The sequence below is a fragment of the Rana temporaria genome, chromosome 6 (assembly GCF_905171775.1).
Source record: "Rana temporaria chromosome 6, aRanTem1.1, whole genome shotgun sequence".
Lineage (NCBI taxonomy): Eukaryota > Metazoa > Chordata > Amphibia > Anura > Ranidae > Rana > Rana temporaria.
In genome coordinates, this window is record NC_053494.1 from 86,837,615 (window position 1) to 86,861,661 (window position 24,047).

At 46.8% G+C, this 24,047-nt stretch overlaps 1 protein-coding gene across 2 annotated transcripts in view; it reads left to right on the top strand.

Moving 5' to 3' along the window:
* USP7 (ubiquitin specific peptidase 7) overlaps window positions 1-24,047 on the top strand; it is a 507,717-nt gene that overhangs the window by 403,880 nt on the left and 79,790 nt on the right. For both annotated transcript variants that reach the window (XM_040356967.1, XM_040356966.1), the window contains one exon: window positions 9,991-10,091. In XM_040356967.1, the coding sequence (XP_040212901.1) occupies window positions 9,991-10,091 (101 nt within the window). The remainder of the gene's footprint in view (window positions 1-9,990; window positions 10,092-24,047) is intronic.

The window sequence follows — 24,047 nt, forward strand, 5'->3', positions numbered from 1 at the left end:
CTGACGTCATCGATCGTGTCTCCCTATAAAAGGGATCACACGATCGATGCAGCCGCCACAGTGAAGAACGGGGAAGCTGTGTTTACACACGGCTCTCCCCGTTCTTCAGCTCCGGGGACAGATCGCCACACTCCAGCGGCGATCGGGTCCGTGGTCCCGGAGCTTCGGACCGGGTCGCGGGAGCGCGCCCACGGCTGGGTACTAGTACAGGACGTACCTGTACGTACATGTGCCCAGCCGTGCCATTCTGCCGACGTATATGTGCAGGAGGCGGTCCTTAAGTGGCTAATGTGTGAAGCCGAAGCAAGTGTAAATGAGCCCTTATTCTGTGGCTTTTCTCTTATCGTCCATGGACGGACACAGCTCCTTAAATCTTGACAAGTGGGTTATGTTTGCTGTTTTCAGGAGAGGACTAGGCAGAAACATGTTAAATACATGTTACATTAACAGAGTTGAACAGCCCCACCCAGGGGGCGGTCCCTCCAGACATAACCCTCCTCACTGCAGCATGCAGCCTCAGTTTCGTTCTGCCTAGCAAAGGAGAAGGATGTATGGCCCCCATTTGAGCCCATCGCCCTGAGGAATTTTTTTACTTTTTTTTTTTACTTCTGTCGGCTGAGAGACAGGCTGGATATTGTAGATCCTTGTAGTCTACTCAGTCCGACCAGCGAGCATGAGCACACCTTTGCAATGAGGCTGGGTCTGCCACGACAGGCCCCATGACTCCTCTGGTGGCCAGTGAGCCTTGCTCCGAGGGCCGCACATGACTGGGCTATGGTGTTGCCTCACTCACAGTGGACCGGGCCGACAGCTTCCTCCATTGCGGTTGTACGCCTGTCTGGAATGCGTCAGTGAAGTCGTCGCGTGGACGGGTAAGTACAGTCCCTCCCTCTTAGGTGGGGTGGTACGGCTGAGCATTCCTGGGGTTTTGATATCCTTCCTTCCCTGCTCCCTTTTTTCCTCTGCTGTTTCATTGCTGTCGGGGTGGGGGGCACCTTGCTGAGGGACTGCGCTGGCCTATGTGTTTTTTACTGCTGGGGGTCCTCTTTTTCTGGAGGTTTTGTAGTGCTGTGCAGCCTTTTTTGTTTTTCACCGCTTAAATTGTGGCGTTTTGCTGCCATTCTGGCGGCTCTGGCTCCATTTTTTGGGTGATTTTTAATTCCTATTGCCCCCTCCCCCCGTTATCCCCTGGGGAATGCTCTGTTATGGAGCTGCGGACCAGATACTTGGGTCGGCGCAGGATAAGGCATTATGGGTGCGCTACTCACTGCTGTACGGGACTCTCTTCAGCTGGATAGTGCAGCTGGGATTCCGCCGAGGGCTCGGTCTTTTTTGGTTCACAATTCAGACTGTTCTGTGTAGGTTTTTTCCTTCTGTGCCCTTCTTTGATAATTTCTTAGATGTGGAATGAGGAAAGCCGCTGAGGGCTTTTGTAGTCCCTCACCGCTGGGCTGTTCAGTGGCCCTTTGAGGAGAGCCCTTTCAAGAGGCGTACCCTCCGGGTGTAATGTATAGGTGACCATTCTCCCTATTGCCGGAGGCCCCGCTTGTATGGATCTGACTGATTGACCCTTTCCATGTTTACCATGCTGGGGTCTGACTTGCGGCCTATTGTGGCCACTACTCTGGGGTCTCAGTCACTCACGGAGTGAGCATTTTGCACCAGACAGTGGAGGAGCGCCGACTCTCCCCCAAAGTTATTAGGCTAGCGGACCAGCTGCTCTAGGGCCTCATATAGGCTGTGATGTTTCGTTGAATGCACCGCCCTTGTTATCCAGGGCTTCTGTTTCAGAATGGGTTTATGCACACGGTGGTGTAGTGGTTAACTCCATTACTTGGCAGCAAGTGTGACGGACACTGACGGCAATCTGTCTGGAGCTTGCATTGTCGCTCCATGTGTCTGCTTGGGTTTCCTCCGGGTACTCCGGTTTCCTCTAAGGGCATGTGTGCATACACCTACATAATATTCATACATGCTATGTGTGTGTGTATTATTTATGGGCAACCCTCCCAGGCCGCCAAAGGCCCAGCTGGGGGTCTAATCCGTCCCTGGGTGCTTAAGCCGATCACGCCAGCACCTAAATCATGCTACTGTATGTAGCCTTCCCTCCCTGTCTCTAGGTGGCGGGGCGGCTTGCAGGTTCACAATTCGGTGAAACCTCCCTGCTCTCCGATCAGTGGGTCTGCGAGGTGGTCTCTTCGGAGTACTAGATAGGGTTTCCTCCTATCCACAGAACAAAGTTCTTTCCTCGTGTCTTCCTCTCCCGGCCCATCGGTCTGCCTTGGGCAGTGTGGGACTTGCTAAGCTGCGGGGTAATTTTACCCTTTCTGCAGGACGAGAGGTTTTGGGTTTTCTATCGGCCTCCGGCCCCTGAATACCTTTGTGAACGTCGGGTAGTTCCGCATTGAATCCATTCGTATGGTAGCTGCGCTCCATCCGGGGGACGTCCTGGCGTCGTCTGACATCAGGGACGCATACATGCGTGTCCCGTTTTGCGCATGTCGGTGTTCTTTCTGTGCTTCATGGTGAGAGGGCTCCCTGTTGATCTGGCATCAGCACCAATGAGTTTCCAGCTAGGAGCTCGCACTTATCCTAACTTTGTTGGGACAGCGAGGTTTTGCCTTGTTGGCTACTTGGACGACTTTCTTCTCAGAGCAGCTTCTGTCTCAGACCTAGTGGATGTGTTATTCCATTCAGACCCTCCGAAGATTCGGGTGGGTGTTAAACATTTGGGCCAGAAGGTGTAGCACAGTGGCAGCAAAGCCTGCCTTCCATGTCTGTGACCCAGGGTTCAAATCCTGGGCATGCTAGAGAGAGAGAATTGTAAAGCGCAACACATGCGAACTGAATCGCCTCTGGGCCATGCTAGGTTCCGACTCAGCGTTGGAGTATCTAGGCGAAGGTCCTTCTTCCCCTGGAGAAATTGCAGATGTTTCAGTCTGCGGGGAAGGTATTGGCATCACGCAATTGGTCTTCTCTCCGGGCACCTGCTGGTCCGGGGCCCGTGGGTAGCCTCCTTCAAGGCGGTACTGTGTGCCCAGTTCCACACTCAGGTTTTCCGGGGAAAATACTGTCCAGGTGGTAAAAATCGTTTGTCTCTGAAATCAGATTCCGGTGCGCCACCTAGTCAGTCTTTCTGAGTTGGTGACTCTTCGGTCCGGGAAGTTGTTTCTTCCTTCCAGTGGTCAGTGTTTACGACGGATGCCAGCCTCAAGGGTTGTGGGGGCACCTGGGGGGTCCCGTCGGCTCTGAGTCGCTGGACTTGCGTGGATCTGTGGTCACACCTCCCTGTATGTGCCCGCTCTCGTCTGGTCTCGGTAGTTACCCAGGGTCGGGCCTGGCTTTACATGGTTGCTGTGAGTGCATATTCCGGCCGCTAGTTTTTGCAGGCGGCTGTTTAAAGTTGCACCTCCTCCGTTGAGGAGCTCTGCTTGTTTTGGGGTGAAGTTAAAATTGGTTTTACTAATGTATTTCCCACCCCTCGTTTTTGACACTGCTTGGGGACGTCCCACTTGTCAAGATTTAAGGAGCTGTGTCCGTCCATGGACTCGGCGAAAAGGATTGTACGGTGAGTACAAAAAATCCTATTTTTTCTGATATCCATTACTGAGCTATACGCATTGCGTCCAGGTCAGATGCCACCCCCAGTCACATGCCTGCATACAGATGCAGAACCGTTTACAGCATCTGTAGAGCTGCAATAGAGAAAATATCAGAAGTGCAGGTGGCAAAACACATTTGGTAATAACCCTTTCCTTCACCGACTTGGCTTTTTATCTGGAAACAGTATTTAAAACCATAATGTGTAAATTGCCCCTTAAAGGTATTCTGCTTGGTGTATATGCTGTAATTTTGTTGTCCTTAAGCCGGCCGAAATTTCTGTCCATCTATAAGCAGGCTTGTACACAAGTCTATCTGTTCACTGACGTGTTCAACTCATTGTATTCTGATGGTGGGAAGGCTCCCTGCTATTGGAATACAATACCACAGGGAAGAATTAGAATGGAATAACTCGGTGATCACCACTCTTCACCTAAATTTCTGAAGTATATTCAAAATATAATCCAATATAAACTAAAAATAATATACAGTGTTATCCAAAATAAAATTAGTTTTACTCTTTTAGTAAGAAATATTCATCCACATTATAATCTAGCGAGATGGTGCCAATAATAGATGTGCTTAACTACTTGAAGACCGCCTAACGCCAATATACGTCGGCAGAATGGTGCGCTCACTCACCGGTCTGAAACTCTGTGACCGCAGACCCGATCGCCACCGGTGTCCTATGATCGGGTCAGGAGCTGAAGAACGGGGAAAGGTGAGTGTAAACAAACCTTCACCGTTCTTCTCTGTGGCTTGTCACTGATCGTCTGTTCCCTGTCATAGGGAACGACGATCAGTGACGTCTAGGGGTGCAACGGATCGTCACCGATCCGTGATCCGAACGGGCCACCCCGTTCGGATCGGCACACCACCAAACCCGCGGAGCGCTCCGGAGCCTCGGCTGTAGGAAAGTCCCCGGCTTCGGCTAGCTCCGGAGCGGCGGCCATCTTGCTCCACCCCCGTGTGCTTGTCAGAGCCCAGAGCACAGCGTGACACGCCTCCCCGCCTCAGCGCGCAAATGGTGCGGACTACAGCACAGGATCATCCACCGGCAGCTACAGGAAAGGTGGGGCTGAGAGGATCATTGAGGCGGGCAGTGTATAGTTACAATGCGCTCCTCTGTCCGGTAGTAGGTACGCTGGGTGTGTAGATCACCGGCAACTGTGTGTCCATCAACCCTGACATCTGGGAGCATCCCTGCAGAGGAGATCAATGTGTCATCTGTACGAGCATATACCCAACCCCCCCCCCCTTTCTATACAAGAAACAAGGGGGGCTCCCTGTGCGATTGAGGATGGATATGCCCCCTGCTTTTTTTCCTGTGTGCACTGTACTAATCACAGTAATGATAGTGATTAGGGGGCAAGTGGACATCTTTTATTACACCCAACAGAGTTTTTCATCACAAAACAGAGCTTATACCCTTAAATACAGTATTTGTAAATCCGACAGACTGTTTAAATGTTAAGTTTAATGTTTAAATTTAATGTGAAAATCAGAGGTGTTCTGTCACATTGGAAAACCGACGGACTGTTTATTGCTAATGTGACAGAACACCTCTGATTTTCACATTAAATGTAACATTTAAACAGTCCGTCGGATTTCCAAACACTGTATTTAAGCATATAAGCTCCGTTTTGTGTTGAGAATAACTGTGAAATCTAAAACTCTGGTGGGTGTAACAACATTTGTGTTTTTTTTTGCTGATCCGAAAATGATCCGATCCGTGACTCCTGATCCGAGGATCGATCCGATCCGTGAATTTTTTGATCCGTTGCACCCCTAGTGACGTCACACGTCCAGCCACGCCCTCCCTAAAGTAAGAAACACACTTAACCCCTTTAGCGCCCCCTAGTGGTTAACCCCTTCACTGCTATTGTCATTTTCACAGTAATCGGTGCAATTTTATAGCACTTTATAGCACTTTTTGCTGTGAAAATGACAATGGTCACAAAAATGTGTCCGTCATAATGTCGCAGTCACGAAAAAAATCGCTGATCCCTGCCATTACTAGTAAAAATTATTTTTTATAAAAATGCTATAAAACTATCCCCTATTTTGTAAACGCTATAACTTTTGCGCAAACCTATCAAACGCTTATTGCAATTTTTTTTTTTTAATAATTTTTTTTAACCGATATGTAGAATACGTGTCCGCCTAAACTGAGGAATAAATGTTTTTTTGTATTTTTTTGGGGATATTTATTATAGCAAAAAGTAAATATTGAATCTTTTTTTCAAAATTGTCGCTCCTATTTTTGTTTATAGCGCAAAAAATAAAAACCGCAGAGGTGATCAAATACCACCAAAAGAAATCTCTATTTGAGGGAAAAAAGGATGCCAATTTTGTTTGGGAGCCATGTCGCACGACTGCTCAATTGTCAGTTAAAGCGACGCAGTGCCGAATCGCAAAAAGGGCCATAATTTTCCGGGTCTTAAGTAGTTAATCTATAACTATATACTGAATGACCTCATCATTTAAATGTATTGATGTATTCAGTAATTACAAATAATTCTAAACAAAAAATGTCCTTGGTAAAATTAATATATAAAAGGTGAAAAGTCCAGTGATGAAAAGACGCTCAATTATGCCACTTTAAAAACACGCTCCAAAATGTATTTGGTGAATCATGATTAGCGTCTTGCCTGTGATAAATAGAGCTCCATCACCTGTCCGTTTACACGCTCACCCTTCAGATATGACTCATAAAAAATATAGGTCTCATGCGCTTGTTCCATGGTGATCACTGTGGATATATACAGTAACATTGAGCAGCGCAGCACCATTTATTTTTTTCATCACAGTGGAAAGCACTTCCCCATTGACATTGAATGTTTGGTTGGGGAAATCGGATAACTTGTTTTCGTTGAAGCGATTTGATCAGTGTTTTTCATTTAACCAATGTATATGGGTTGCCTTGGCCTTATTCGGCCCCCTTGAACTTTGCGACCTTTTGCCACATTTCAGGCTTTTAAACATAAAGATATAAAACTAATTTTTTTTTGAAGAATCAACAAGTGGGACACAATCATGAAGTGAAACAAAATTTATTGGATATTTCAAACTTTTTTAACAAAAAAAAAAAAATGAAAAATTGGGCGTGTAAAATTATTCAGCCCCCTTAAGTTAATACTTTGTAGCGCCACCTTTTGCTGCGATTACAGCTGTAAGTCGCTTGGGGTGTGTCTCTATCAGTTTTGCACATCGAGAGACTGAAATTTTTGCCCATTCCTCCTGGCAAAACAGCTCGAGCTCAGTGAGGTTGGATGTGAACAGCAGTTTTCAGTTCTTTCCACAGATTCTCGATTGGATTCAGGTCTGGACTTTGACTTGGCCATTCTAACACCTGGATATGTTTATTTGTGAACCATTCCATTGTAGATTTTGCTTTGTTTTGGATCATTGTCTTGTTGGAAGACAAATCTCCGTCCCAGTCTCAGGTCTTTTGCAGACTCCATCAGGTTTTCTTCCAGAATGGTCCTGTATTTGGCTCCATCCATCTTCCCATCAATTTTAACCATCTTCCCTGTCCCTGCTGAAGAAAAGCAGGCCCAAACCATGATGCTGCCACCACCATGTTTGACAGTGGGGATGGTGTGTTCAGGGTGATGAGCTGTGTTGCTTTTACGCCAAACATAACGTTTTGCATTGTTGCCAACAAGTTAGATTTTGGTTTCATCTGACCAAAGCACCTTCTTCCACATGTTTGGTGCGTCTCCCAGGTGGCTTGTGGCAAACTTTAAACTACACTTTTTATGGATATCTTTAAGAAATGGCTTTCTTCTTGCCACTCTTCCATAAAGGCCAGATTTGTGCAGTATACGACTGATTGTTGTCCTATGGACAGAGTCTCCCTCCTCAGCTGTAGATCTCTGCAGTTCATCCAGAGGGGTTATGGGCCTCTTGGCTGCATCTCTGATCAGTCTTCTCCTTGTATGAGCTGAAAGTTTAGAGGGACGGCCAGGTCTTCGTAGATTTGCAGTGGTCTGATACTCCTTCCGATTCAATATTATTGCTTGCACAGTGATGTTTAAAGCTTGGGAAATCTTTTTGTATCCAAATCCGGCTTTAAACTTCTCCACAACAGTATCTCGGACCTGCCTGGTGTGTTCCTTGTTCTTCATGATGCTCTCTGCGCTTTAAACAGACCTCTGAGACTATCACAGTGCAGGTGCATTTATACAGAGACTTGATTACACACAGGTGGATTCTATCTATCATCATTAGTCATTTAGGTCAACATTGGATCCTTCAGAGATCCTCACTGAACTTCTGGAGATAGTTTGCTGCACTGAAAGTAAAGGGGCTGAATAATTTTGCACGCCCAATTTTTCAGTTTTTTATTTGTTTAAAAAGTTTGAAATCTCCAATAAATTTCGTTCCACTTCATGATTGTGTCCCACTTGTAGTTGGTTCTTCAAAAAAAAAAAAAATAGTTGTATATCTTTGTTTGAAGCCTGAAATGTGGCAAAAGGTCGCAAAGTTCAAGGGGGCCGAATACTTTCGCAAGGCACTGTATTTAGTGTCGGCAAAGTGTAGTGAATCTTTCCCTACAATGCACACAGCCCTCGTGCATCCCACACCATAGAACAATGGCATTGGGTGGTTGTGGATGACCTGGTGGTAAATGCATGCTATGATTTGAAGCAGGCAATTACGCTGATGGGTAAGCTGAATACTTGTATGCAAAGGCCCATCTAAAGTGTTCACAAATTCAACAAAATTGTTATCTTTCCTACGGCAGAGAAATGAGTAGGCTTCCTTGAAAAGTATGTAGACTGTTAATAGATATAAAAAGCTTTGGGCTGTTTCAGTAAAAAGATTTTATTGGAAACTAGAAAATGCATTTCCTGCAGAAAATGCGTGGAGATGCTGAATTGCTAAAGCTAACTGGATGAATAGCTTAAATACGTAAGAAAAAGTTGAAGTGAGAGTAGTTTGAAAAGTAGGAATGGTTTTAAAATAAACATGAATTCAAAAATTCGGAATTTGGAAATTCAGAATTTTCGCATTTCCCCATTTTCGCATTTCCCTATTTTCTCATTTCCCCAATTTGTCAAAATTTGTTTGTCAAACGAATTCGGAACTAAACGAATTGCACATGTCTATCATTCATCCCCACACACAGTGTGAGAGATACATACTTCATATTCTCATCGCACACTTTCCTGGATAAGCTCTTGGATTCGGGTGCTGTAGCAACAACCAGCTGGATACTGGTGCAAGTTAAAGTTAAGAACAATGAAAATGCCGTCCAAGCGGATGATTTATTGCAATCACAACACAGAGTGTGCAACGTTTCAGAAGCCACCCAGGGCCCCTTCGTCAGGCATCATCCGCTTGGACGTTATTTTCGTTGTTCCATGGTGTGCTGCCAGACCGTGTGAGAGAACCCTTCAAACAAGCCTTAATAAATCCACAACAGTACATGCTATCGAAACAGTGACTTCACCGTTAGAGACACATGGCCTCGGTATAAAATTTATGTTGATGAACTTAATGTGGGCATGTTGGCGATTTAAAAAGTTTGCTGTGCGTTTTGCTGGAAAATGTGAAGAATTTTATACAGGACAGTCAATGGAAGAAAGTGTAGAACTCTTTCATTTGGAAGCTCAACCAGCCAAAACTAAAAGGAATATCACAAAACTGAAACATTGCCTGAAACTAGACAAAAATATACGTTTTGATGTATAAATTGTGTATGACAAGTAGATCTTGTGAGAGTGAGAGCAATTTATAGAGAAGGAACCAATAAAAAATGTTAAGGCTCTGTGCTCCATCTATGACATCATCCACTCTAAGCAGCCCGATACACACTCTGTTTAATCGATAACATTTCCTGAAATGATCACTAAACTTAAACAGTTTTTTCACAAAAATTGTAAAAGATATCAAACTGAATAGATATAGATGGATAGCTGAATATTTTGTGAAACATTTTAAAGTTTGTTTGGCTTCTGTAGGTGAAAGTATGAAGGAGCTGAAACTTTTGGGAGCGGAAGAAGATTTTAAGGATTTGAAGCCAACTTCAATGTTAAAAGTGTTTTTAAAAGCTTAATATTTTAAAAAGTATAAATGGTAGAAAAAAAAGTCGAAGTCCCATCATTAGCTGAAAGAGCTGAACATTTTAAAAGTTGAATGGTTTTGATAGCTGAAAGTATGCAGAAGTTGTGCAGAGCCTAAAATTGTACGGAATAATAAAATTAAGAATAAAAAATTAACAATAGTGGGACTGCTAAAGCATTCTCACTAATTAAAAAAATAATTACAAGATGTATGAGTAGAGTTTAAATCTATTGTGTAAAGTCTCTTGAAATTATTTAAGAATCTCTAAATACTGTTGGGGAGAGAGATGCTTAGGATTTTGTATTTATTTTTTAACAGGAAATAACACTATATCCAGACAAGCATGGCTGTGTAAGAGATCTTCTAGAAGAATGTAAAAGAGCTGTTGAACTCTCTGAGAAAGGATCAGGTAAACTTAGGTAAGTTTCTATAACTTTGGTATGCAAAGGCTGCACTATGGAAATTTTCAACTGAGCACTAGTATCTACTGCAGGCAGCTTTCATATTGCAGGACTCTGCGCTGTAATGGGATTTATATGTTGTGATTGCTGGTATTAGACATAGTTTGTACATAAGCCATTTTTTTTCAATTTACAGTTGAACTAAATTTGCATTCTGGTTAGCTTTAACTATAGAAGTATGGTCATTTTTACAGACTTGCCTGCCAAAAGGCATCTGCAACACTGCTGACATTTTTAACAAGTCTTTAGAATTTGCGGTTTTTGTCCTGAACAGCTGGCTGAGGATGATGTAACTTGTGTGCATTTGCCCAGTAGTTAATTTATCACAGCACCCAGGCATACCAAGAATGTACACTGAGTTGCATATGTTCAGTTTAGTGTCCATTCAGAAGAACACATTACTGCCTATAATTTTAGTTTTCTTTGTCTTTTTTTTTTTTTCTTTCAAAGTGCTGTACTGTATTGATCTTCAAACACTGAAAGATTTTTTTTTTATTCTAGAGCAGGAATCTTCAAACTTTCTAAGCAAAGGGCCAGTGTACTCTCTTAAAGGGGGGGCAGACTGTGACCAGTGGGAGTAGAGATTGCCCCAGCATTAGTGCCCCATCATGGTTTTAATGGGAGGAATAAGGCACTACTGTTGGTAACAATAGGAAGAATAGCATCTAATGGTGTCAATAGGGGTAATGTGCCCCATCATTGGTGTCAATTGATTGAATAGTGCCCCAAGGGCCAGATAAAGGCAAGTAAAGGGCCACTCTTGCCACCGTGCCACAGTTTGGAGACCACCAGTCTCGAGTTTTAGATTTTTCTGCAAGTTTACATTTCCATTCCAACTTTTTCATTAAGTTTTTGTCATCTCTCTGGACTTGTCTCAACATTTGAGTCCTGTAGGCCATTTAGCAATCGACTGAAATTAGAATCTACCCTGTGTTCTGTACTTCTGCTGTGATTCCTGGTATTCTGTTGGTTTTGTAGATCAGTGGAGGTGTTACATCTTTTCTGCAAGCATAGAGGTGTTTCATTTTAGTTCTAGTTGTTCAGGGAGCGTCTCACAATTGGTATTTTAAAACCGGATGGTTGTCAATATGACAAAATTGGCAGGGAATAGGTTATGGGAATATTTCTTATTAGTATTTTATACTTTTTGCAGGAGAGACTACAAGAGTTGTAATTTTGTAATTTTTTTTGCTCCATTTTGCATGTACAGCTCAAACATTTTCTGCATTTTCTAGCTGCTGGGGAAATTTGACTATGGTGCCTATGAACAGGAGTTATATAGCCTTGGCTAGCCTTTTTCTTTTTTTCTTTTTTTTATAAATCATTTGATTTTTAAAAGTAGAAAACGCACTTGGTTACAAAAAAAAAAAGCCCAATCGTAATATAGAATATGCAGAACCTGACGCCCCCCCCCCCCCCCTCTGTGGATGTGCAGACCCCCAATCGTACCAAAAAATACAATAAGCAGAACAGTAGTGCATACACAGTTAAAACGCCTAAACTGAAGTAAATACTTGAGCCCCAAATTTTGCAAAGCTTCCTTACCCCCAACATATGTCACTTAGGCAAAGCAATCATCAGTCCTTCCTAGGTTTTTACCATGGGGGCTAATGGTTTTTCCAGTGTAAAATTATCACTTTTCAAGCTTAAAGTAATCCACTTAACAGCGTTCTGTGTGCTACCGTGTTTGCAAGTACCTCTATAAGGCACAATAAGCATGGCAGGATTGTAATCCTGGTTATAAATGCGTTGGACTGTGGGGCACAAAACACCAGAGATGTCTGTTGGAGAATAGGTGCATCTCTAGCGCTTGGCCATGGGGGGATCCATAAATATTTGCCAGCTTGGATGGCGTATAGTAGATAAGATGGAGGAATTTTTTATTTATATTTTATATTAAATTTGCCGAAACCAAAAGTTGGAACAGGTAAAAAATGCCACATGTCCCAATAGTCCACCTGTAAATTAGAAACATCTCCTTCCTTCCCATTTTGCTCTGCATCTCACAATTGGGAGGGGTCTGGTTGGGAACAGCTCTTTAATATGCTTCAGATAGTGGTTTGCACAGCGCATCATCCTGTACCAACTGTTCAAAGGAGGAGGTCTGAGTCACTAATCAGTCGTACCAAACTGGGAGACCTGGACATGCCACAGTTGAAAAACATGAAAAAGTAACAAACTGGGAAGAGTGAATTTATCTTTAACCTGGTTAAAGATCAGCATTTTATTTCAGGAAATGGTGACCTATGGTCTCAATTCCTTTGCCTGCCCACAAATCTTGATCAGGTATAGTCAGATGAGGATAACAGGGGTTCATCCATAGAGATGCAAATGATGAAACCCTACTAGCATTTTCTAGAGACAAATTGTGGGATAGACCCCAAGCTCGTAGTGTCATTTTCATGAAGCCTTTGAGTGCATGAGGTGCTCGAGGCTCTCTATAAAGCAGGGCCTTCAAACTTTTGTAGGACACCACAAATGCTGCCTCTGAGACTTTGGCGGCACCATCTTTGCCTACCAGCCACCTATGTGCAAATACCAGTGGGGCTGCCAAGTAATATTTATATAGGTCAGGGATTGCCAACCCTCCTTGCCCCGCAAGTACCTCTAGTGCCTTTTAACCTATTCCAGGGATTAGATGACAGCCATAAAAAGAAGCTAATACTTAAATTAACTGTAAATAAACCAGCCTATACAATTGACCATGTAGTTGCCATCATCCCTTAAAACTTTGTAATGTGGAAACCTCTAGGGTTGGGATTATGTGGGCAACGAAAAGAATATATTTTCAAAAAATTATAAAAATATATTTTAATACATATGCGTAGAAAAATTACATGAAATACAAAATTGGTGAAAAAAAACACAAAACATTTACATTGAAAACATATAAATAGACAGATTGACACTATGCCATGTTACAACATGAAATTCACCCCAAAGAGGTGAATTTGTGAAAGATGGAGTGATCCGACGCGTTTCCGAAAAAACTTTCAAAGTTTGATCTTCATCAGGGATGTAAAGTGTCTTTACTGTCTGAATAGAGAAAATGTTGATTGAAAAATATATACAATGAAATTATATTCAATATTGTACAAGTTCATACAGTATCTCATCAGAGATTGAGACCAAAAAGGTCAAAAAAGGCGTTTAAAAGAGTGAATCTAGCAAAGGAAAAAACTAAATAGTAAAAAAGGTCATTCAAAAACTCATGGATGGTGAAAGCAAGTCTGTGTTTGTCAAAAGACAAAATAAAGAAATCCCACTTACTTGATGGAAAAGTGGACTAACTCTCAAGATGAAATGTTTTCCATATGGAGAAAAAAGGTGCCCCAAAGAATATGTAACCTGTGGAGATTATCCAGCAGGTTTCCACATTACATGCTTACATTAACCTTTCAGCAATATGAATGGGGGACCCAGATTGGTGCATGCCTCAGAAAAAATATTTTCTCTCATCGTCCATGGACGGACACAGCCTTCTCAAGTCTTGACAAGTGGGTTATGGTCCTGTTTACAGGAGAGGGCTAGGCAGAAACATGTTAGATATTTTAACACGTTACTTAAACAGAGTTCAACAGCCCTGCCCAGGGGCCGGTCCCTCCAGACATAACCCTCCTCACTGCAGCCTCAGTTTCGTTCTGCCTAGCAAGGACGTATGGCTCCCTTTTGGGCCCAGCGCCCTGAGGAGAAATTTTATTTTATTTTACTTTTTCTTGAACAACTGTCGGCTGAGAGACAGGCTGGATAATATAGATCCTTGTAGTCTACTCAGTCCGACCAGCAAGCTTGGGCACACCTTTGCAAAGAGGCTTGGTCTGCCACGCCATACCCCATGACTCCTGGGGGGGCCGGTGAGCTTTGCTCCGAGGTCCACATATGACTGGGCTGTGGTGTTGTCTCACTCACAGTGGACCGGGCCGACAGCTACCTCCATTTCGGTTGTAGTTCTGTCAGGAATGCGTCAGTGAGTCCTCGCTTGGACGGGTAAGTACAGTCCCTCCTGCTTCGGTGGGTTGGTACGGCTGGGCATTCCTGGGGTTCGGGGTCCCTTCCCCTTCCCTGCTCCTTTCCCTTGCTGCATTGCTAACATTGCTGCTGTCAGGGGGGAGGGGGCCTTCCTGAGGGGACTGTTATCTGGCCTGTGTTTTTTCTTTTTTGTATTGGGCTTTCCTGTGAGGTAAAAAGCCCTGTGATGAGCACAGATGTTTATGATTATACTTCAGCAGACGCTGACTGATTGGTGACACCTATAAGGGTTTTGCTTTTTATGCTGCATCTGTGTCTTATCATTAAATAAAACAGCCTAGGAGGCTTTTCCTGTTTAAACACAGGTCCCTGCAGAAGTTACCTCACGGTTCTTTTTCCTCTCACAGGCAGCGCTGGGCAGTCTCCTCCTGAGGGAGTCCCCTGGTCAGCGCAGGGCTCTAGGAGCTTTTGTCTATTTGTATGGACATGTGTGCATATTATAATACACACTATATGTAAATATTGGAGTCAGTATCTGGGTCCTTCCCCACATGCTGGTGGTGGCAGCAGATGTTAGCACCTGGGATTCCCACAGAGTTTTTATTGTTAGTCCTGGACACAGTTTGTGCCAGGGTGGGGGTGGACTGCGGGCGGGCGGTAAAAGATTGCCCCCTTCCCCCGCTATCCCCTGGGGAATGCTCTGTTATGAAGCCGTGGACCAGGTATCTAGTTAAAAAAAAAAAAAGCAGAATAAGGCATTTATGGGTGCGCTTTTTACTGCTGCAAGGGACTCTCCTAAGCTGCATAGTGCAGCTGGGTTTCCGCTGAGGGCTCGGTCTTTTTTGGATCACACAAATCAGACCGCTGTGTAGGTTTTTTCCTTCTGTGCCCTTCTTTGATAATTTCTGAGATGCGGAATGAGAAAAGCCGCTGAGGTCTTTTGTAGTCCTTCACCGCCGGGCGGGAACCCCCGCTTGTATGGATCTGACTGATAGAAGATCCGAAGTACTGACCCGTTCCATGTTTACCATGCTGTGGTCTGGCTTGCGGCCTATTGTGGCCACTACACTGGGGTCTCAGTCGGCGCTGGCGCCATTTTTTGGGAGGTTTTTCAATTACATTGAAAACTCCCATTGGCGCCCATTTTGTTGTAGCCGCGCTATGGCGCAGCTTACATTGTGCCGGCCATTTTCCTGTGGCCGCGTTCTGAACGCTCGGCGGCCATCTTGGAGTAGTCCTGACCCCTAGTGCTGTATACAACTCAGAGTGAGCATTTTGCACCAGACAGTGGAGGAGCACCGACTCTCCTGAGGTTATTAGGCTAGCGGACCAGCTGGTCCAGGGCCTCATATAGGTTTGTGATGCTTCATTGAATGCTGCTCCCTTGTTATCCAGGGCGTCTGTTTCAGAATGGTTTTATGCACACGGTGGGTAGTGCTTAACTCCATTACTTGGCAGCAAGAGAGTCATTGGTTCGTATCCTGACACTGACGACAATCTGCCTGGAGCTTGCATTGTCGCTCCCTGTGTCTGCGTGGGTTTCCCCTGGGTACTCCGGTTTCCTCCAAAGGCATGTGTGCATACACCTACATAATATACATACACACTATGTGTGTGTATTATTTAGGGGCACCCAAATCCTGACAATGTATGTAGCCTTCCCTCCCTGTCTCTAGGAGGGGAGGGGCGGCTTGCAGGTTCACAATTCGGTGAAACCTGCCTGCTCTCCGACCAGTGGGTCTGCGAGGTGGTCTCTTCGAAATACTAGATAGGGTTTCCTCCTATCCACAGAACAAAGTTCTTTCCTCGTGTCTTCCTCTCCTGGCCCGTCGGTCTGCCTTGGGCAGTGTGGGATTTGCTAAGCTGCGGGGTAATTTTACCATTCCTGCAGGACGAGAGTTTTTTGCGGTTTTCTATGGGCCTCAGGCCCTAAATACCTTTGTGATCGTCGGGTAGTTCCGCATGGAGTCCATTTGTTCGGTGGTAGTTGCGCTCCATCCGGGGGATATCCTGACGTCCTCGGACATCAGGGAGCATACATGCATGTCCCGTTTTGCGCATGTCAGTGTTTTTTTTTTTTTTCTGTGCTTCGTGATGAGAGAAGGGTCTCTGTCAGCCTGTGGCCCTCCCTTTTGATCTGGCGTCGGCACCATTTGTTTTCAGCTAGGAGCTCGCACTTATCCTAACTTTGTTGGGACACCGAGGCTTTGCCTCATTGGCTACTTGGACGACTTTCTTCTGAGAGCAGCTCCTGTCTCTGACCTAGTGGATGGGTTATTCCCATTCAGACCCTCCGAAGATTCGGGTGGGTGTTGAACGTTTAGGCCAGAAGGTGTAGCTCAGTGGCAGCAGACCTGCCCTCCATGTGTGCGACCCAGGGTTCAAATCCTGGGCATGCTAGGTTCCGACTCAGCGTTGGAGTATCTAGTGTTGATCCAAACTCCTCGTGGCAAAGGTCCTTCTTCCCCTGGAGAAAATGAAGACTCTTCAGTCTGCGGTGAAGGTATTGGCATCACACAATCGGTCTTCTCTCCGGCCGCCTGCTGGTTCGGGGCCTGTGGGTAGCCTCCTTCAAGGCGGTACTGTATGCCCAGTTTCACACCTTGGTTTTCCAGAGGAAATACTGTCCAGGTGGTAAAAATCTCTGGTCTCTGAAATCATTAGATTCCTGTGCGCCACCTAGTCAGTCTCTCTGAGTGGTGACAGAGATCCCCGACTCTTCGGACCGGGAAGTTGTTTCTTCCTTCCAGTGGTCGGTGTTTACGACGGATGCCAGCTCACGGGTTGTGAACCTGGGGGGTTCACAAAACTGGGGGGTCCAGTCGGCCCTGAGTCGCTGGACTTGCGTGGACCTACGGCAACACCTCCCTGAATGTGTCTGGTCTCGGTAGCTACCCAGGGTTGGGACTGGCTAGTGCCTGGTGGGAGACCGCCTGGGATTACCAGGTGCTGTCTACTGTTCATTGTCCTACTATTTTAGGCGATCAGGCTATGCTTCTCCTTGTGGTCGATCGATCTGGTTTCAGCCGGACAACGCCACGGCTGTGGCTTCGGTCTACCATCAGGTATGCCGGCAGGCGGACTACTGGAGTCGCCAGATGCTGGACCAGGGCGACTGGTCTTTGTGCTTGGGGTGTTTCGGCTCCCTTGCAGGAGGTGAGCCTCACAGGGCATGGATCTCCTGGCCGCTCATCTCCGCTGCAAGGTTGTCAAAGTTAGTGGCCAGGTCTAGTGATCTGGTACAGACGCGTCAGTCGCGCTGGTGGCCCTGTGGGGTCTGTATCAGTGATTTTTTGCCGTTCCTCCATGGTAGTTGCTTCCTCGGCCGCTCCACAGAGTGGAGGCTGAGGAGATCCCGATGATTCTAATCGCTCTAGATTGACCTCTGCGTCCTTGGTACGTGGATATCGGGCGCCTGGTAGCGGATGTATCCTGGCGGTTGCCAGGGCAGGAGGTTCCTCTGTCTCAAGGTCCCATACTTCCTCCTGTTGTTCAGTCACTGACTTGCTCAACATGGTTATTGGAAGCCAGACTTCAGGTGATCGGGGTCTGTCTGACTCGGTCATCTCAGCAGGGCACCGTAGTCTTCTCCCGCAGGATCTACCGTCGCACCTCTCTTGGTGAGAAGAGATGGAGTGACGTCCACGGACGTACTCGGTGTCCAGGGTCCTGCTGGTTTTTTTAAAGCTTGGAGTGGATCTAAAAATTGCTTAAAGCACCGTTTGGGTGCAGATTTCAGCCTTGGCTGTGTTCTTTCAGTGGCCTTTTTGCGGCCCGTTCCCTGGTGGGTCCCCTTTTTTTTTGTGTGCAGGGGGTTTGTCATATACTTTCCCCTCTTGGCCCATCTCTTCCCCCATGAGTTTTGACTCTGGTGCTCTCGGTTCTTCAGGAACCTTTCTTTTGGAAACATCAGAGAGATTTTCTCTTGACACTATCTCAGAAGGTGGCCCCTTTTGTGGCCTTTACCTCTGTTAGAGGGGTTTCTGAGTTGGCGGTCTTGTCTTGCAAGCCGCCATGCTTGATCCTCCATAAGGATTAGGTGATGGTGCGCCCGTGACCTTCCCTTCTTCCGAAGGAGGTTTCGGCCTTTCATATTTTAGGCGTGATACTCGCTTTGCGGGTATACCAGCCTACTACGGCTCCGTTTCAGAGCTTCTGACTCTCTTTTGTGTCGGTGTCTGCTCCACAAAAGGGCCTGTTGGTCTCGTCGACCACCATTTCTCGGTGGATCAGGCAGGTCGTCATACAGGCCTATGCTCCTAAGGGGCGTGCCCCCCCCTTTTCGGTCACGGCACTTTCGACCAGGGCAATTGGTGCTTCCTGGGTTTTTTTTTTCGACATCATGCGTCGTTCTCACAGGTGTGCGAGGCGGCGACTTGCTCGTCCGTTCGCGCTTTTTCCAGAATTTACATGGTTGCTGTGAGTGCATCTTATGATGTTTTTTTCAGCCGCTAGTTTTTGCCGGCGGCTATTTAAAGTTTCACCTCCTCGGTTGAGGAGCTCTGCTTGTTTTGGGGTGAAGTTAAAATTGGTTTTACTGATATATTTCCCACACCGAGTTTTTTGACACTGCTTGGGGACGTCCCACTTGTCAAGATTTAAGGAGCGGTTTCCGTCAATGGACTATAAGAGAAAATAGGATTTTTTGTACTCACCGTAAAATCCCCTTCTCTGAAGTCCATGGACGGACACAGCTCCCACCCCTCCATTTTAGGTTTGTACTGCTTGTTACGAACTGCAGTGAGGAGGGTTACGTCTAGAAGGACCGCCCCCCTGGGCGGGGCTGTTCAACTCTGTCAATGTAACATGTATTTAACATGTTTCTGCCTAGTCCTCTCCTGTAAACAGGGAACATAACCCACTTGTCAAGATTTAAGGAGCTGTATCCGTCCATGGACTTCAGAGAAAAGGATTTTACGGTGAGTACAAAAAATCCTATTTTTATTTTCTATCTTCTATCAACTGTCGGCTGAGATACAGGCTGGATATATAGATCTTTGTAGTCTCCTCAGTCCGGCCAGCGAGCGTGAGTACACCTTTGCAAAGAGGCTGGGTCTGCCACGAATGCCCCATGACTCCTGGGGTGGCCGGTGAGCTTTGCTCCAAGGTCCACATATGACTGGTCTGTGGTGTTGTCTGACTCACAGTGGACCAGGGCGACAGCTACCTCCAATGCGGTTGTATGTCTGTCAGGAATGCGTCAGTGGATACTCGTATGGACGGGTAAGTACGGTCCCTCCCGCCTCGGTGGGTCGGTATGGCTGAGCATTCCTGGGGTTCGGGGGTCCTCCTATACTCCCTTCCCTGCTCTGTCTTGTTCCCTCTACTGCAATATATTGCTTCTGCGAGGGGGGGGGCTCCTCTCCAGGGGACTGCGGTGTGTTTGCACCTTTTTGGTTTGGGGGCTGATATGCTTTAGCAACAGTAAAGGACCCTATTAGGCCTTCTCTCCCTCATTGCGGCGTTTCGCCGCCATTTTGCTTGCATTGCCATTTTCCACTGGCCCCCATTTTGTTGTGGCCTCGCTATGGCACAGCTTGCTATGGCGGTCGGCCATTTTACTGGGGCCACGCCCTGCTCTGAGGCGTCCGGTGGCCATCTTGGATACGATTTTGGCCTCTAGTGCTGGTTCCTATGGCGTGCAGCACAGGTCTCCTCACAATTGCCTCACAGCTTTTCCTCACGGTTTTCTTCCCCTCACACGCTGTGTACTGAGGGCGGGCAGCGGCGCTGTACAGTGGGTTGGTGAGTCTGAATAGGTCCCTGAGAGCTGTCTGTAATGGAGTCAGTATCTGGTTCTTCTTCCCCAAACATGCCAGAGGTGGCAGCTGGTGCTCCTGCACCTGTGGTTCCCATGGACACTTTGTCGACAGTCCTGAAAACATTTGTTGCCAGGGTGGAAGCAGCGTGCGGACGTAAGGGGGGTAAAAAGCGCCTCCTCCCCCTGCCATCCCCTAGCGAATGCTCTGACTCAGACCAGGATCTGGTTGTGCTCAGGTCCCTGGTTCTGTTTTGTCCGAGAATGTGGACCAGGACCTTCCTTGTGAGGAAGACACCTCACTTTGGTCAGTACAGGACAGGGCACTTGTCAGTGTGCTTATCAGTGCTGTAAGGGACTCCCTTAAGCTGGATGGTGCAGCTGGGAAATCCTCTGAGGGCTCCGTCTTTTTTGGGTCACACAAATCAGACCGTTCTGTGAAGGTTTTTCCTTGTGTGCCTTTCTTTGACGAGTTCATTGATACGGAATGGGAAAAGTCGCAGAAGGCTTTTGTGGACCCTCGCCGCCTGATGGTTCGGTACCCTTTTGAGGAGAGCCTCTTAAAATAGTTGGCCTCTCTCTTACGGTAGTGGATCCTCCGGTTGCCCAGTTAAATAAAGTGACCACTTTACCTATTGAAGGGACCCCTGCCTTTAACCACTTCAATACAGGGCTTTTATACACACCTCATTACCGGGCCTATTCTGGCACTTCTCTCCTACATGTAAAAATCATTATTCGTTTGCTAGAAAATTACGCAGAACCCCCAAATATTATATATGTTTTTTTAGCAGACACCCTAGGGAATAAAACGACGGTCATTGCAACGTTTTATCTTGCACGGTATTCGCGCAATAATTTTTCAAACACCCTTTTTTTGGAAAAAAATTGTTTCATGAATTAAAAAAATAACAAAACAGTAAAGTAAGCCCAATTTTTTTGTATAATGTGAAAGATTACGTTACACCGAGTAAATAGATACCTAACATGTCACGCTTTAAAATTGCGCATACTCATGGAATGGCGCCAAACTTCGGTACTTAAAAATCTCCATAGGCAACGCTTTAATTTTTTTTACAGGTTACCAGTTTAGATTTACAGAGGAGATCTAGTTCTAGATTTGTTGCTGGCACTCTAACGCACGCGGCGATACCTCACATATGTGGTTTAAACGGCGTTCACATGTCGGCGGGACTTACATGTGCGTTCGCTACTGCGCGCAAGCTACCGGGGACAGGGGCGTTTTAATTTAATTTTTTATCCTTTTATTTATTTTTTTACTTATTTTTTTCTTTTTTTACACTTCTTTTCAAATTTTTTTTTTTTTTTTTTTACTTTTATTCCTATTACAAGGAATGTAAACATCCCTTGTAATAGGAATGTGTGTGACAGGTCCTCTTTATGGAGAGATGCGGGGTCAATAAGACCCCGCATCTCTCCTCCAGGCTGAAAACCATGAGATCGGTGAAATTAAATTCACCGATCTCATGAATACTGTTGCTTACAGCCGCAATCGCGGCTTTGTTTACTTACGGGACCCGGGCGTGACGTCAACACATCGCGCCCGGGTCCTCCGACGGTCATAGAGATGACTGGTGACCATCAGTCATCTCTATGCTTCCTGCGAGCGCCCGACGATTCTTTCTCCGGGCCCCCGATGGCACGGGAGAGCCCGGAGAAGCACCGGATGGCGGCGGGAGGGGGGGGATGTCCCCTCCCGCTGCCTGTAAGAACGATCTAGCGGCGGAACCGCCGCTATGATCGTTCTTATGCTGCGCAGAATCGCCGGCAGAACAAAAGGATATCTGGATGATGCCTCTAGCTGCAGGCATCATTCAGATATCCACCCGCAAAGCCCAGGACGTCATTTGACGTCCACCCAGGATGGGAGATCCCCTCTGTGGACGTCAAATGACAATGGGCGGGTATTGATGTGGTTAAGGACCAGAATGATAGGAGGTCCGAAGCACTGACCCGCTCCATGTTTACCATGCTAGGGTCTGCCTTGCCGCCTATTCTGGCCACTACCCAGGTGTCTCAACTGAATGGGCAAAGATTTTGCACCAGTCTGTGGAGGAGCACCAACTTTCTCCAGAAGTTATTAGGCTGGCAGACCAGCTGGTCCAGGGCCTTATATTTGTAATGCTTCTCTGGATGCAGCCCCCTTGATATCCAGAGCTTCTGTTTCGACGGTGGTTTTGTGTCGCCTCATTTGGCTGAAATGCTGGTCTGCTGACCAAGCTTCCAAAAAAGCCCTGGCAGATTTACCCTTCAAAGGTGGGAGGCATTTTGGTTACTCGCTAGATGACATTATCAAGGATGTCACTGGGGGCAAGAGCACTCGCCTCCCTCAGTCCACCAAGGGGAAGGAGCCCCGCCATAACCCGGGTCCTTCTTTTCCCACGCAGAAGCGGTATTTTTGTCAGTTAGGGCCTGCGGGTAAACCCTCCCAGGCCGACAAGGGCTCAGCTGGGGGACAAAAGCGTCCCTGTGTGCGTAAGCCGAACAAGCCGGTATTCAAGCCCGCCACTGCATTAAGTCTGTCCCCCGCCCGACTCATGGGTGGGGGGGCGGCTTCGCAGGTTCACGACTCAGTGGACTCTCCGACCAGTGGGTCTGCGAGATGGTCTCTTCGGGGTACAAGATAGTTTCTTTCCTATCCACTGAACAGATTCTTTCCCTCAAGTCTCCCTCTTCTTCCGGCTCGTCGGTCTGTCCTGTTGGGGGCAGTGCAGGACTTGCTCAGTTGCGGGGTGATTTTACCCGTCCCGCAGGACGAGAAGTTTCAGGGTTTTTATTCAAATCTGTTTGTGGTCCCTAAGAAGGATGGGGTTTGTCCGATCCTGGACCTCAAAGCCCTAAATGCTTTTGTGAGGGTAAGGAAGTTCCACATGGAATAAATTTGTTCGGTGGTGGCTGCGCTCCATCCGGGGGACTTTCTGGTGTCCTTGGACATCAAGGACGCATACTTGCATGTCCCAATTTGTGCAAGTCACCAGAGGTTTCTGACCACTATCAGTTTGTGGCCCTTCCTTTTGGACTAGCGTCTGCACCAAGAGTTTTCACCAAGGTGCTCGCACCGATCCTAGCTTTGCTGAGACAGCGAGGCATTGCCATCATGGGCCACTTAGACGTTTGTCTTCTGAGAGCAGCTTCTGGCTCAGAATTAGAGGAGGATTTGTCTATAGCCAGCCAAACCCTTCGAGAATTCGGGTGGGTGTTGAACATTCAGAAGTCGGTCCTGGTTCCGACTCAGCGCTTGGAGTACCTGGGGTTGATTCTGGACTCTACGGAAGCGAGGGTCTTTCTACCCCTGGAGAAATTGCAGACGCTTCAGTCTGCAGTGAGGGTGTTGGCATCATGCAAGTCTCCGCTTTTGCATGCAAGTCATGTGCTTGATGGTAGCCTCTTTCGAGGCGGTGCCGTATGCTTAATTCCACACTCGAGTGTTGCAGAAGGAGATCCTGTCCAAATGGAACAAATCTCCATTGTCCCTGGATCCTCAGATTCAAGTCAGTCACCCGGTCAGGGTCTCTGAATTGGTGGCTGAGATCCCCGGCTCTTCGGTTCGGGAAGTCGTTTCTTCCCTTCTAGTGGACGGTGATTACGACAGACGCCAGCCTCATGGGCTGGGGGGTCCAGTCGGCCCAGGGTCGCTGGACTCTGGAGGAATCCCGTCTGCCATTCAATGTCCTGGAACTTTGGGCGATCGGGCTATGCCTCTCCTTGTGGTCGAGTAGGTTGTAAGGTCGCCCCATCTGGATCCAGTCGAACAACGCCACAGCAGTGGCGTATGTCAACCATCAGGGGGGAACGCGGAGCTCGGCGGCAGCGTCCGAGGTCACTCACATCCTAAGGTGGGTGGAAAGAAGCATGCCAGCTATGTCGGCCATCTACATTCCGGACATAGAAAACTTTAGGCTTGTCCTAATGTTGTGCAGCACACTTCAAAGGAGAAGTCCAGCCTGAGCTTGTTTTGGCTATGCTTCTATTGGTCACAGGAGTGCAATTCGTTTTGCACTCCTGTGACACGTTTTCAGCAGAGTGGGCTGAAGTATGTTCTCTGCTGACGTCACTGGAATCGGTCCAGGCACTGCATAATCCCGACTCGATGTCTGGACCTGCCAGGTGCCTGGACTGATGGCTGTCTCAGCCTCTCAGGGAGTCGCTGAGACAGCTGTTTCCCA